Source organism: Macaca mulatta, chromosome 6 (genome assembly GCF_049350105.2).
Source record: "Macaca mulatta isolate MMU2019108-1 chromosome 6, T2T-MMU8v2.0, whole genome shotgun sequence".
Lineage (NCBI taxonomy): Eukaryota > Metazoa > Chordata > Mammalia > Primates > Cercopithecidae > Macaca > Macaca mulatta.
In genome coordinates, this window is record NC_133411.1 from 186,930,682 (window position 1) to 186,945,842 (window position 15,161).

Sequence of the window (15,161 nt, forward strand, 5' to 3'; positions counted from 1 at the left end):
GGCTGGCTGTGCGCTCTCTGGGGCGTGGGCCGCGCTTGGGGCTGCCCACCCCTCGTGTCCGAGCTGGAGCGCTCAGGGAGGCAGCGACGCGAGGTGCAGCCGGCCCAGGTTCCCCCGGCCACCGCCATGCGGCGCCTTGGCGGGTCCGGGCCGGGGGCGCGGTCGGGGCCGGGCGGGGCCCAGGTTGGCTCGCGGGTAGGCGGCCCCGCCCCCCACATCCGGGGGCCGGGGCCGGGCTGTGGGCTCGCCGCGCGCCGGTGAGTCAGGCCGGGTTTTCCCTCCGCCTTTGGGGCAGGCGATCGAGCGCCGCGGAGCGCGTCCGTCCCTCGCCAATCCGGCTCCGGCGCCGGCGCCCGCCCGCCCGCCCGCCCGCGTTTTCCCGGCGCCTGCCGCTCCGCGGCTCCGATCCGGCTCGCAGTCCCGGCCCGAGCCGGCGCCTTGCAGGAGGGTTCAAATCCGCGCGGAGGAGCTGCGACGCGCCAGGGCTGCAGAGCCGCGGGCCGGCGAGCGCGTCGCCAGCATGGTAAGTGGGGCGCGCGAGGGGCTGGGGACCCGGGCTGGACTCGGGGGGTGGAGAGGGGTTGGGGCGGGTCGCCAAGGTACGGTTTTCCGGCGTCCTTAGCAAAGCTGCTGCCCCGCTGGCCGAGGCTCCCGTCTGAGAGATGGGCGGGGGTGGCAAGGTGCGGCGTGCGCCCAGGTGTCCCCTGCTCCCCGTCACCGAGGCGCCGGATCGGGGACCGACCCTGAGGCTCCGCTGGAGGGGCAGGCGGTAGGCTACCTTGCTGTCCCCAACCCCTGCAAACGCGCTTTCCTGGGAGCAGCGCGCAGGACCCCTGCGCCACGGCTGGGTGGGGCAGGCGTCCTTGGCGCCGGAGTCTGACCTCGGCCTCCGCCCCCCTGCCCAGCCGCTCCCGGCAGGCCCCAGGGAGGGGCCAGGAGGAGACGCGCCTCCCACCCCGCCCCCCAGGTAGCTCGGGGACCTCACGCAGCTCTGGGGAGCCCTCGTCTTCACCCCTGCTTTCCTGAGACAAATTCCATGGGGATGCCAACCTCATTTGCCCCTCTGACTTCCTCATGAGATCTCTCGCCTCCTCTCACATCTCCTATAAAGGAGGTATTCCCGGTCCACCGGGCTGCAGCTGCGGGTCTGCGGGTAGGGGACATTCCTAGGTCTTGACCGCCAGAGCACCCGATCCAGTCCCGGCCACAGCCTTTGGCTAAAGTGAGGGCTGGCCTGGGGCCGAGCCGAAATCAGGGCCCTGGCTGTATCCAGAAAGAGAACTGAGATCCGTTGTCTCCTACCGGGCGGCCCCCTGACCCCAACTACATAGGAACAGATTGGGCCTGGCTATCCTCGGGAGGGAGCGACGCAGGAGGCCATCCTGGGCGCGGTGATCGGCCTCCTCCCAGGGCCCTCCCAGGCAGGGCTTCTCTACCGGCTGGCAGCGTGTGGGTGTGCATGTGCGAGACTGTCAATGAATGCGGCCAGCCTGCTTCTGCCACCGCCTCTAGAGCTAGAGCTAGCACAGGGACTCGGAGTCCCCATGGGGCAGGTTTCCTCTATTTCTTCCTGACCTGGGGGGCAGCAGGAGGGATTCGATTCCAGGCCGGGTGGACCGCAATCTAGAGCAGCCTGGTTGCAGGTGTCCTTGGAAGAAACAGGCGTGAAGGCCCGGGCAGACATACATGCGATACATACAGAGCAGTGTGTGCCCATGGAGGAGAACCTGTGACCCCTGGTTTAGGACAACCTACTAAGGTAGAGAGGACCTTGCCCAGGAAGTTGAGACTGCTTCTCACTGTGGGATCTTGGACAACTCACCTCGCCTTCCTAGGCCTTAGTTTCCCGATCTGTAAAATGGATTGAGGGTAATTACTGTCCTGTTTGCCCTCACGAGGCTATTGTGGAGATGAAATGAGAATGAAATAGAAGGACTGATAAAAAATTGTAGAGTGTGGTACAGCCGTGAAGGACTATATAGTGATACTAAGCACTGCTTCTGCAGGCTTTAGCCCCTGGTCTCTGCCTCAAGTGTCTGTCACAGAGGGGATGGGGTGGGCCAGCCTCTCCAAACCCCTCTCTGGGCCCCCCTTGCCTACTACCCCCTCTTTTGGAGCTGGGACATTCCAGTCCCATTCTTAGGGGCAGCTGCAGACACGCCCCTTAGCAGAGCTGATCCCCCAGCAGGTGGTGGGACCTTTCCCTTGGGCCAGGGCTCAGGAGGGGCTGACTGTAGCCAGGGCAGGCAGCACTCCTACCCGTGTGGGGACTGGAATGTCCCACCCCAGAGGCAATGCGAGGTGGGGTCAGAGAGGACTTCTAATCCTGGGAGCCTGTGTGCTTTCTCCCCTGCGGCTGAACATGACCTTAGGCGCGTTACTTCACTTTCTGAACCTTAGTTTCCTCTTGTGAAGTGGGGGATGACAGAACTCATCTCCTGTGTGTCTCATGAGGATGTGATAGTGCCCCTTGGCGTGACCCAAAAAGGCACCAACAGGCTCTGGGATGCCCCCCTCAAAGAAAGTGCGTCCTCTCCTTTGCTTCCTGGCCAGGGCAGCTGTGTCTTCCATCTCCACCAAGGATTGGTCTGAAAGACAGGAATCTCTCTGAACACAGAGATTCCAGTGCTGCCCGCTAATCTTGGGGACTGGAGAGGGGTGAGGGGACTGGTGGCAGCGAGCAGGAGTAAAGAGGCCTTACTGGGGCCAGCCAGGACCTGTGGAGAATGAGGCTTGAGCGTCCCGGCCCAAATCTAGCCAGCTGGGTGGTTGGGGTTTGCAGCTTCCAGGGCAGGGAAGCCCAGGCACTTGACTTGTCCCCCTACCCTTCTCTCCACGACCCATGCAGAGGCCCCGGCTTTTTGCTCTGATGTTCCAGTAAGGCTGCAAGGCACTTGCTGTCGTCCCTCCCTCCTCCCCCACCAAATCCCCTCCAGCCTGCACAGCTGCCCTGCCCTGAGCAGGCAATCCCTGGGCTTCCAAGCAACAGGAAGGAAGGAATGTGTGTGTTGGGGGAGGGGGTGGAGGTGGGATGGACCCCTTTAGGAAGAGACTGTCCTCACTCTGTGACACAGGCAGGGAGGAGCGTCCTGAAAGCTGGGGGCCTCAGCCCTGCTGGGGGAGCCGATAATACAGTCAGAGAAGTCAGCCAGGAGGGGCACAGCGGGAATGGTGGGGGGCCTAAGGAGAGACAAAGGGAAGGGGCTGTCTGCTGCTCCTTCACTAGCCCAGGGGCTGGGAAGGACACTGTGTCATCACGCCGCTGGGCTGCTCCTGCTTTGTCAGTGTGTCCTGGAAGGTGCTCAGTGCTGTGGGTGACCTTGTGCACAGCTGTATGATTGTGTTTGCTGCTGGACGTGACTGTCTGCACCGTGTCCTCTAACATGGGCTCTCTGTGCTGCTGGGTGGGGCTGACATGTGGCACACTGCGGTGTGTGTGGCTGTATGCACTGTTGCGGCCCATGGCTACCTCTAGCTCAAGGACTCTCCCTGGACCTGAGATGTCTGGTGGGGAACCTTGGGGGTCTGTTATCTCTCCCCGAGACAGGAAATGAGCATCTGCCCACGGGAAGCTGAGGTGGTGTGCATTTGGGGTGCAGGTGGACGTATGTGACACTGCTGCCAATGTCGCCGCCCCCAGGGCCACACGGGGCTTACAGTTCACAAGCCCTTTCCCCTGCATCTCTGACTGGGAGTAATCCTTTGAGGAAGGCTGGGCAGGCAGGGTCTTTCCCACTTCATTGTTTTTTTTTCTTTTTTTAAAATAAATAGAGATGGGGTCTCGCTATGTTGTTAAGGCTGGTTTCAAACTCCTGGGCTCAAGTGATCCTCCTGCTTCAGCCTCCCAAAGTGCTGGGATTACAGGTGTGAGCCACCGTGCCCGGCCCTTTCCCCCTTCAGAGATGCGGAAACTGAGGCATGGCAAAAGGCGGAGCATTTGTGTCTGGAGTCCCCTGGAGAGAGTGAGGGCAGGCTGGAGAGCAGGTCTCTGCTGTCCCCTCCCCAAGAAGCAGCAACAGGAGTTGAGTGTGCTCGTGGACAAACCACGTCTCTGGCTGGGTGGGCTTGTCGTGGCAAGGAGGTATCAGACGAGGAGGCAGGATGCTTCCATTCCAATGCTTTTGGCTGTAGATAGTGACATCCTAAGTCCCCACTAGACATTGGGCAGCTCTGACCAGCTGTGACCTTGGGCAAATTACTTCACCTTTCTGAGCCCCACTGACCTTACCTTTAAGAAGGGTCAGTAGCTGGGCAGTGTCACACACCTGTGGTTCTAGCTACTCAGGAGGCTGAAGTGGGAAGATGGCTTGAGCCTAGGGGTTCGAGGCTGCAGTGAGCTATGGTTGCACTACTGTAGTCCAGCCTGAGTGACAGAGTGAAGAGCAAAACCCTGTCTCCAAAAAAAAAAAAAAGACTCAGCAGGACCCCTATGCGGGGCTGAATCACTGTACGAACCCAGCCCCTATGATTCCTTACCTGGATGCATCCCCTATGTGGCCTGCAATGTGTGTTCTCAGGGGCTGGGCTGGGTGGGGTATGCAAACCCAGATTCGCCCCATCCTGGGTCTGGGGGTTGGTGGGGGGAGAGCTGAGGTCATTTTTGCACAGGGTGAGGTGAGACTGTGGGGTTGGGGCAGGTCCCCCTCCCGAAGACCTTTGTCTTCCACAAACACAAAACCTGGAAATGGCTGAGGAAGATGGAACCTCCTAACGACCATTGTTTGGGGCAGGAGTGGGTGCCCGGAAGCATGGGTGGCAGTAGGGGACTCACAGCTGCAGCCTGCCTGCTGGACTTCTGTTCGAGAATGGGAGCAGCTGCTCAGGTGGGAGGCAGAGAAGGTGGCGTTTGTTCACTCGGCCAGACCTTTCTGCACGCCCGCTCCATGCTGGGCAGTGGGCTGTTCACAGGATCCCCAGGGGGCTAGGTACCAGCCCTGCCTCCAGAGTGTGTGGTCCAGCACAGGTGGAAGCTGGTCTGTCAGCTTAGTCCCTTGGTGATGTTTATGTGCCTGGCTGAGCTCGGCTCCAGCCGGCCTGTTGACCCTGGCTGTGGCCCAGGCCCTGGACTGGGTGCTCTGTCATGCTATCCCACCCCATCCTCCCAGCATCCCAGTGATAAGTGTTATCGTCACCAGGGCGTGTGTGCGGAAGCCCAGGCTCACTGAGTTAGTGGCTTAGCCGGGGTCACACACCGATTGGTTCCGCCAGGGTTAGGATTTGGGACCCACCCTGCCGGGTGGTGGGCTTTGAAATAAGAGCATATGCAGGGGCTGGCGTGAGTCCAGCTGCCCCTTCCCTCCTCCTCCCACCACTGCCCAGACGGGAACACCTGTCCCGGAAACTGTGGCCATTGTTCACGTCATCCTTCCTCCTTTTGGGCCCTTCCTGTTTGTATCCCTCCCACTGAAGCCCCCAACCCTCCCCCACCCCATGCCAGATGTTTCCCTTGGGGAGCTTTGACCCTTTGCAGGAAGAGGAGCTGCAGGGAGGTTATCCCTCTCCCGTGGGAAGGAGGGTCCCACTGGCCTTGGGTCTCTGTGCCTTCTCCCCACCCCACAGATCCCTCTCCCATGGCAGGAGGGTAAGCAAGGTCAGGTTCAGCCAGGCTGAGTTTGTCTTCCTTAGCCCTGTGCGGGCCCAGTGCTGGGAGGAGGGTTCCTGTCCTGCTGCTTCAGGGCCTATCCCTCCGTATTTCTGAATCCCACACAGGCCCCTAGGTGGAGCTGGCCCTTCCGAGCATGGCTGGGGCGCCATTGTTCTTTCTTAGACTCAGTCCAGCAAGTGGCAGATGGGCAGGTGGCTTTGGGGCTTGTACTTCCTTCTCTTGCCAGTCAAGGGATCCTGTCCCGGGGTTCTCCCTTGGACCCACATCTGCCTTGGACCTGGGCCTGGGCCAGGTTGTGGGGAGCTACAGGGAGCAAGTGCCTTGTTTTCAGGCCCCAGGGAAGTTGGGTAGCCAGTGCCCACCTGCCCCTAATGGAGCTTTCCAATTCCCAGAAGCAGCTGCCTGTGCCCTGTTGAAAATTCATGGCCACAGCCCCAGGCCCTGCTGGCATTGCCATGGGCAGCGTGGGCAGCCTGTTGGAACGGCACGACTTGTCCCCTGAAGAGCTGCGGGCGGCCCTTGCCGGGTCTCAGGGCTCCCGCCAGCCTGACGGGCTCCTCCGGAAGGGCTTGGGCCATCGTGAGCTCTTCAGCTACTTGCACTTCCCCAAGAAGGACGGCAAGAGCACCAAGCGGGCCCCTCGCAACGAGCCTGCGGACTATGCCACTCTCTACTACCGGGAACATCCTCGCGCGGGTGACTTCAGCAAGACCTCGCTGCCGGAGCGGGGCCGCTTCGACAAGGTGCACCTCTGCCCATGCCCCTTACAAGGTGTGGGGAGGGTGGAGTCTCCTTGGAGACCCTGATGTTGGGATGGGGTGGGGATGGGGCATGCTGAGATACGAAAATCGTGCCATGGGCTGGCCTGAGACTTGTTCACTGCCTCCTGGTGGCACGTGCCCTGCGGTCTCAAAGAGGATCCCTCAGGGGCTGTGGGAGCATCAGGAGGTAGAGCAGGCAGCTGCCCAGGTCTCACACCTGCCCTCTCTACCCTTTCTGGCAGTGCCGCATTCGCCCCTCGGTGTTCAAGCCTACGGCGGGCAACGGGAAAGGCTTCCTGTCCATGCAGAGCCTGGCAGTCCACAAAGGCCAGAAGCTGTGGCGCAGCAATGGCAGCCTGCACACGCTGGCCTGCCACCCGCCCCTGAGCCCCGGGCCCCAGGCCAGCCAGGCCCGGGCACAGCTGCTGCACGCCCTCAGCCTAGATGAGGGCGGCCCTGAGCCCGAGCCCAGCCTGTCCGACTCCTCCAGTGGGGGTAGTTTTGGTCGCAGTCCTGGTACTGGCCCTGGCCCCTTCAGCTCCTCCCTGGGCCACCTTAACCACCTCGGGGGCTCCCTGGACCGGGCCTCTCGAGGACCCAAGGAGGCTGGGCCACCAGCTGTGCTGAGCTGCCTGCCCGAGCCACCACCGCCCTACGAGTTCTCCTGCTCCTCTGCTGAGGAGATGGGAGCCGTGCTGCCCGAGGCCTGCGAGGAGCTCAAGAGGGGGCTCGGCAATGAGGACGGCTCCAACCCCTTCACGCAGGTGAGGGGGCCCCTGCCCTGGAGTCCTGTTCTGTGCCTCAGCACTGGGGTACAGGCCAGAAAGAGGGGCCATAGCCAGCTCACCCACATGGCCATGGACACAAGAGAGCAAGAAAGAGGGGGCTGGCTCAGCTTCCTTCCCCTCCATCCCAGGTGGTGGGGATGTCATGTCACTGGGGGTCCTTGCCTTGGAGTTGTGTGGGAAGGAAGGAGAGAGGCTCCCTGGGAGGGCCATGTGATGGGGACACCTCACCCTAGAGGGCATCCCGGGTTAAAGCGCATGTGTGGCTGGGTCCTGTGGTGTAGGGGCACAGGATGCGATCAGTGGCTGGAGTATCAGGTGGAGCTCTGGGTCGCGTCTAGGGGGCAGGGCCACGGTGGATGCATCTCTTCCCCTTGACAGGTGCTGGAGGAGCGCCAGCGGCTGTGGCTGGCTGAGCTGAAGCGCCTGTATGTGGAGCGGCTGCACGAGGTGACCCAGAAGGCTGAGCGCAGCGAGCGCAACCTCCAGCTGCAGTTGTTTATGGCTCAACAGGAGCAGCGGCGCCTGCGCAAGGAGTTGCGCGCTCAGCAGGGCCTGGCTCCAGAGCCTCGGGCCCCCGGCACCCTCTCAGAGGCTGACCCCAGTGCACGACCAGAGGAGGAAGCCCGATGGGAGGTGAGAGATGACACAGGGCTCCGAGAGTCTCCCATCTCCATTGCCGGTCCCTTCCTCTGCCTGCCCCCTCCCAAACCTGCTCCCCACACCCTACTTTGCTTGCGTCCTCCCCATCCCCCAGGTGTGCCAGAAGACAGCAGAGATTAGCCTCTTGAAGCAGCAGCTGCGCGAAGCCCAGGCGGAACTGGCCCAGAAGCTGGCGGAGATCTTCAGTCTGAAGACACAACTTCGGGGCAGCAGGGCACAAGCCCAGGCTCAGGACGCAGAGCTGGTCCGGCTGCGCCAGGCTGTGCGCAGCCTGCAGGAGCAGGCCCCTCGGGAGGAAGCCCCAGGCAGCTGTGAGACTGATGACTGCAAGAGCAGGGGCCTGTTGGGGGAGGCAGGAGGCAGCGAGGCCAGGGATGGTGCTGAGCAGCTGCGGGCTGAGCTGCTGCAGGAGCGACTTCGGGGCCAGGAGCAGGCGCTGCGCTTCGAGCAGGAGCGGCGGACTTGGCAGGAGGAGAAGGAGCGCGTACTGCGCTACCAGCGGGAGATCCAGGGGGGCTACATGGACATGTACCGCCGCAACCAGGCACTGGAGCAGGAACTGCGGGCACTGCGGGAGCCCCCCACGCCCTGGAGTCCCCGGCTCGAGTCCTCCAAGATCTGAGGCCAGCAGAGCGAGCTGACAGCAGAAACACTGTCAGAAGGTGCCCTGAGACGGCCGGCTCAGCCTTCCCTTGCACTGATTGGGGTGGAACCTGCAGAGGCCAGGCCAGGGCTGGGGAGGCGCAAGGAGAGGAGGAATCCAGTGGGGCCGTGGGCTGGGTAGGGTGCCTTGGCAGGAGCCAGCACAAGGCCCTCCTGGCAGAGGAGCACCTAGGCAGGGCCCAGCCCTGCTTCCTGGAGTGGATGTGGCCCAGAGAAGGAGGCTGGGGGATCACCAGCCCCAGGGTCCCGAAGGGCAGGTCAAAGGGAGGCTGAAGACCTGGACTGGGGCCTTCCTCCATGGAAGGATGCTGGGGTGGGAACATTAGCCTCCCCCAGAATAAAACCACCGTTTTCTACCAGAGGCTCAGAATACGCTGAGCCTGTCCCTGACCTGAGACCAGAGGATGATGGATGGTCAGGATTGAGGCTGTTGACCTGGGCAGCAGCTCCTCCCATAGCCAGTGGTCAGTGGGAGGGTGTGCCCTGCACCTGTCTTCGTGGCCACGGGGCATGTATGTTGTGAGCAGAGGAATCCTACTCCTTGCCTCAGCCCCACACAGTTCCTTAGCTGCCGTGTGGGCTGGAATTCCTTTCTTTAGCACCAGTGGATTTTTCAGAAGGAACAATATCAGGGAATACCAAGAAAACAAAGGGCAAGTCAACCAGGGCATCTTGAGAACATGAAATGTCTTACTGGTGGGAAGGCTGGGCCCCAGGAGTATCCACAGGCTCAGGCCCTGCCCCTCCCAGAAGCCACCTCCTGTCTCCCTCCCTCCATAGGAGTGGGGGCCCTAGAAGTGGAGGGGCCAGGAAGAACAGTATCCTTCCCAGCCCCTTGCTCTGCCTCATTCCCTGTTCGTAGGAAGGTGCAGGAGAAGAGGTGGGCAAGCTTATGGGTTTCTTGGTAAAGAACCTTTACCACAGCAAGGAATGGAAGCATTTCCCCATCAGCAGTGGGGCTCTGGGGCAATATTAAGTAGGGGTGAAATGTGACTGATTTGCATTCTGGAAAGCTCTCCAGGAGAAAGCCTTCCCCGCCCCGCCTTGCCTCTCTCCTGCACCAGGCTCTAGGACAGTCAGTCCTCCCAGATCCCTGCTGTCAGCTGAGGCTGGTCCCTAAAACCCACACATGCCTCTGGCCTCTCACAGGCCTGGCTTGCGCTCTGGGCCTTTGCTCCCCGGCTGGGTGCCTGGCCTGGAACACAGCTTCAGTCTGGCTGTGCGAGTGGCGTCTCTCCCTTCCTTAGAGGAAGCTCAGCTTCCTTACACACTCATCGTTGGACCGGCTGCCGGGCATTGCGTGCTTACTGTGCGCCAGGGGCTGTGCTGGGCCCTTGTGAATGTGGGGCACAGGCTGAATTAGATGAGCTCCTGCCCCAGGGGGGCCTGCACACTGGTCAGCTCACCAGTCCCTTCCCTGACAGGGCAGCTCAGGGAACTTCGGAGAAGTTGTCTGCAGACAGCTACAGATCACTCCCTTTGGCTACCCTGGCCATGCCTGGCAGCCCCTCAGGGCCCACAGGTGGGTCTTGGTTGTGAAGTGGAGTTAGTGCACATGGATGTCGGGGGACGGGCGTGAGGCATGAGCTGGGAGACCCCGCCTTTTCAGGGCAGAGAGTGAGGCGTGTGCACTACCTGCTGTGGCGATGGTGTGTTTATGGCCATGTAAGTGGCAGGTGTGTGTAAAGATGTGCTTGTGGGTGGTGGGTGTGTCCGAGGGGGTGTGTTTGGGAGCCTGGCCTCCAAAAGCCAGCGTCTGGGTTGGAGACAGTGCAGGCCCCTTCTTGGCCCCACCCTCTACCCCATTCCTTCCTGTCAGCCCCAGCTTGTCTTGGCACTGGCCAGGCTGGGGTGGAGCCTGTGTCCCAGACAGATCCCGTAGGCCTATCTGAGACCCTTGCAGGCCCACACCTGAGCTCCTGTCTGCCTGAGGAGGGAAAGGGGGAGTGCCCAGGTCAGGCAGGCCAATCCTCTACACACCCCCTTGGTACCCATTCCCATTTCACAAACTCCTCCAAACCCCAAACGGAAATTTCTGAGACAATGGCTCCTCCAGAGGGCCCCTCAGAGCCAGGTGCTGGCCAGATGCCTTTATCACAGCCTCCATGGCCAGGGGCCCATCAGGCCAGGTGCCCACACACCTGGTGCCAGGGTCCACCTTGGTATTCCAGCTCTGCAGAACAGTTCCCCACCCAGCAATTAGGGAGCTGGGCTGGCCAGTACAGCCAGTGGGAGTGGGTGGGAGGTACCAAAACTTGGCAGGTGTGCCAGAAACCAAAGCCAGGCCCAGATGTAAGGGGAGGGCACAAGAGCTGAACCTGAACCTGGGGTGTCTCGGAGCTGGATCCCCGTCAGCTCATCCAGGCTGGACAAACCAGTTCCTGGGTCTCCCAGCCGGCTGGGTGGCTCTGGGCCGACCGACCACAGGTGTCACTGATCACAGGTGTCACTGTAGTGGCTACCACCTCGGGGCAGCCCCTCCCTCCTGCTGGTGGGGCCTCAGGTTCCTAGCTGCCCTGGCTTAGCCTTCCCTGCAGCCCCTCCCCAGCAGGCTTGGTCCGGGCAGCCAGCTCTGCAGAAGGTGGCTGCCTTCTGGTGCTGGGCTCCCTGCCTCTGGGGCCTCCAGTCCTTCACTCAGTGTCATCCCTTCCAGCAGCTCCCTGGGCCCCTTGGTCCATCCCTTGAGGCTTCTGACACACTAGTGGCCTCTAGTCACTGATAGTGGTACCTCCTTCTTACCTTGGAGCCCTCTGAGCCCTCATCCTGCAGGCAGAGCCCCTCGGCGCTCTGAGAAACCTTCCCTGAACTCACCACCTCCCCTGCCTGGGCACTCCCTTCTCCCTGCGCCCACAGCCCCCATGCCTCTCTCCGTCAGCGCTTTCCGTGCTGCTGTAATTGTTGGTTTGCCTCGTCTCCTTTGAGCTGTGGGCATTGCCAGGGTAGGGTGGTGTCTTCCCCGCAACTCCAGAAGGCACTGGTGGGATGTGGAGTCAGGAGCAACCAGAGCCCCCCATACTAGAATGGGTTTGAGCTTGGGGTGGGGTGGATGGGGAAGAGACTTACTCCGAATGTTCGTTCAACATCCGTGGGCACCAGGTCTGTGGCAAGCACAGGGACTCCAGGGCCAGCTGCCATTCGTTCCAGTGATGTATTCGGGGCCTTCTCAGGTGAGGAAGTCAAGCTGGCCAAGGCCCTCTGTCCCCTGCCCTGATGGGACTTAGCTGTGGGTGGAGGAGGGAGGCCGCTCCAAATAGCGACTGGGGCCAGGCAGGAGGAAAGGAGAGCAGAGGAGGATCCAGAAGTGCTCAGACAGAACTAGGGACAACAGAGGGGCCTCCATGGTGGCGAGTGGGTCAGCAGAGCATGGAGCAGGCAGAGGAAGCCTATCTGGGAGGCTGGGTGCATTTCTCTGAGACTAAGGGGATGTAGGTGTTGGGGTTTCTGCAAAGAGGGCGCAGGCCCTGCAGTGACGGTTCAGATATTGATAACCCATCCCCCTTGGAGGGTCGGGGTTTAGGCATCCATATTGGATTCAGAAAAGAACAAGAACGATGTTTCTTGCAACAAAACAAAAGTGATTATGTCACGAGAGGAGAGGCTGGAGGGCCATAGGAGTTCCCAGCTGGCTCACTCATCCGTCCAGGAGGTGGGGTCTCATGGTTTCATTTTGCTCTGGACCTACTTAGAGTTTTGATAAATGCAGAGTTATATAACGAACCCGACAATGAAGATACAGAATAGTTCTGTCACCCCCCAGCATTCTCCTGTGGCCCTCTAGTCCACCCCCCTGCCCCACCCCATCCCCTGGCAACCACTGATCTGCTTTCACAATAACTGTATGGGTTTTTTTATCTTTCCTTTTTTGTGAGCATTGTTTAATTCTTTTGCTCTAATATGTAATATTAGAACATATTACAAAGTAGCAAGAAAAATACGACACTGGTGTAAAAATAATCTACACCTCACAGAAAGAATGAAGAGCCAGAAATAGATTCTATTCTGTAGAAAATCTTACACAATAAAGGACTTCAAAACAAGGGTAAGGAAGGATTCTTTAACAAGAGGTGCTGGGATAACTGGATAAAAATTTGGGAAAAAAGTCATACCATGCGCCACCCTTGCATTTATTTTTATTTTATTTTATTTTATTTTGAGATGGCGTCTCGCTCTGTCGCCAGGCTGGAGTACAGTGGCGCGATCTCGGCTCACTGCATCCTCTGCCTCCCGGGTTCAAGCAATTCTGCCTCAGCCTCCCAAGTAGCTGGGACTACAGGCGCCCGCCACCACACCCTGCTAATTTTGTGTAATTTTAGTAGAGACGGGGTTTCACCATGTTAGCCAGGATGGTCTGGATCTCCTGACCTTGTGATCCGCCCGCCTCAACTTCCCAAAGTGCTCAGATTATGGGCGTGAGCCACTGCGATTGGCCCACCCTGCATTTATTGAGTTAAATTTTAAAAATCCTATCCTAGGAAATTGGTGTTGGGGCTCAGAAAATGATACCCCAAAGTATGGAGCTGTGGGAGGCTGAATGCTTTGAACTAAAGTCTCTGACCATTGCTCACTCCTCTTCCCTCCCAAAACCCTCCTGAAGCGCAGGGAGGGGCCTTCTCTAAAGTTATCTTTTGTTTCTAAGGGAAGTTCCTGCAGAAGGAATGCCATTGTCTTGAGCCCTTTCCCTAGCATCTCATAAAACATGGATGATTAACTCACAGGAAAGGATACTGAAGGTGATACCATCTCTTCTGAGGACTGAGCCACTTGAGAGGTTTTATCTGCATGACAAGACAGCCTTTGTTTGCCATGCATTTCCTCCCCTCAACCTCCTAGCATCTGTCGCCACCTCCTCCCAGAAACCTCAGGCCCCAGTTTTTGGAGCTCAAATGCTATTTAGACTTCATCAATCTGGCCCTTACTAGAGTCTCACATTTTGTGGGACTCCTGCGCATGTATGTAATACATTTGCATGCCTTTTCTCCTGTTCATCTGTCTACCGTCAGTTTTATTCCAGAGACTCAAATTATTGAAACTTCGGAGAATACAGGGAATGTTTAAAACTTCTACACTGACAAAAAGTTAATTCGATTACTACTGAATTAATGGGAGAATTGATTGCTTTGAAGGAATCCTCCCCATCCCTAACAAAAAACAAAAACACAATCCCTATGGGGAAAGACTGACAAAATCAACTATTTAATACAACTTGGTGCACACTTGAAAATAATATCAAGATGCAAGGATGGCCACATACTGGGGGAGAACCTCAACTTTGCTCACATCCTTCTTAGCTGTGAGGCAGGCCAAGGCTCCCGGAGAGGAAGTGGGGAAGCCTGGGGCATTTGCCAAAGCCTGTGAGGTCAGGTTGGCTGGGAGGCGGCTTGGGCCCCTTGGCCCCAGGCAAGGTTCAATCAACTCTCCACCCCAGTGGCTTCTGTTTGGGCCAGGGCCACCCAGGCTCCTCAAGCTTGGGCAGGCATCTCTGGGATGTGCCATCCCAACGCCCCCGCGGGCACGCAGTCCTGCTGTGGGCCTTCTCCCCTGCTATATATCATAAGGTTATTAAGCCACAGTTTCCTTATGTATATGTGGAGGACACTGGCTTCTTGATTATCTCTGAGTACCTCCTGTGCGCAAAGCCTGTGGTGTTGGCGATAAGGCAGTGATGAAGACAAAACGTGCGCCCAGTGGAGTTTTTTTGTTGAGACAGGGTCTCACTCTGTTGCCCAGGCTGGAGTGCAGCGGTGCAATCTTGGCTCACCGCAACCTCTGCCTCCCAGGCTCAAGTGATTCACCTGCCTCAGCCTCCCAAGTAGCTGGGATTATAGGCGCCTGCCACTACACCTCAACTTGGCTAATGTTTTTTATATTTTGAGTAGAGACGGGGTTTCACCATGTTGGCCAGGCTGGTCTTGAACTCATGACCTCAAATGATCCAACTACCTTGGCCTCCCAAAGTACTGGAATTACAGGCATGAGCCACCGTGCCTGGCCCATGTTTGTTTGTTTTTGAGACAGGGTCTCTCACACTCTCTTATCCAGGCTGGAGTGCAGTGGCGCGATCACTGCTCACTGCAGCCTCGACCTCCTAGGCAGCCTCCCATCTCAGCCTCCCAAGTAGCTGGGACTACAGATGTGCGCCACCACACCCGGCTAACTTTTGTGTTATTTGTAGAGACAGGGTCTACCTATGTTGTCCAGACTGGTCTAGAACTCCTAGGCACAAGCATTCCTCCCTCCTCAGCCTCCTAAAGTGTTGGGATTACAGGCGTGAGCCGCCATGCCTGGCCCCAAAGAGGGTGATGGGAGTAGGGGCCAGAAGACAGAATGAATAAACATGCAAAATAACTTCAAGTCAAGTGCTATAAAGAAAACAGGTCGGCTGGGTGCGGTGGCTCACGCCTGTAGTCCCAGCACTTTGGGAGGCCGAAGTGGGCGGATCACGAGGTCAGAAATTCAAGACCAGTCTGGCCAGAATGGTGAAACCCCATCTCTACTAACAATACAAAAAATTAGCCGGTCATGGTGGTGTGTGCCTGTAGTCCCAGCTACTCAGGAGACTGAGGTAGGAGAATTGCTTGAACCTGGCAGGCGGAGGTTGCAGTGAGCCAAGATTATGCCACTGCACTCCAGCGTGGGTCACAGAGCAAGACTCTGTCTCAAAGAAAGGAAAGGGAAAGGAAAGGA

The 15,161-nt window shown here is 58.8% G+C and overlaps 1 protein-coding gene across 2 annotated transcripts; it reads left to right on the top strand.

Moving 5' to 3' along the window:
* Positions 1–12,514, top strand: N4BP3 (NEDD4 binding protein 3). 2 transcript variants are annotated; one of them, XM_001093839.5, is made up of 5 exons: positions 1–523; positions 5,998–6,348; positions 6,609–7,130; positions 7,533–7,787; positions 7,909–12,514. In XM_001093839.5, exons 2-5 carry the CDS (start codon positions 6,028–6,030, stop codon positions 8,434–8,436), a joined length of 1,626 nt encoding a protein of 541 aa, XP_001093839.2. In that variant the 5' UTR covers positions 1–523; positions 5,998–6,027; the 3' UTR covers positions 8,437–12,514. The 2 variants fall into 2 exon arrangements, with proteins under 2 accessions (XP_001093839.2, XP_077793604.1); XM_077937478.1 differs by having other exon boundaries at positions 265–523; positions 6,001–6,348.
* The last annotated feature ends 2,647 nt before the right edge of the window (positions 12,515–15,161 follow it).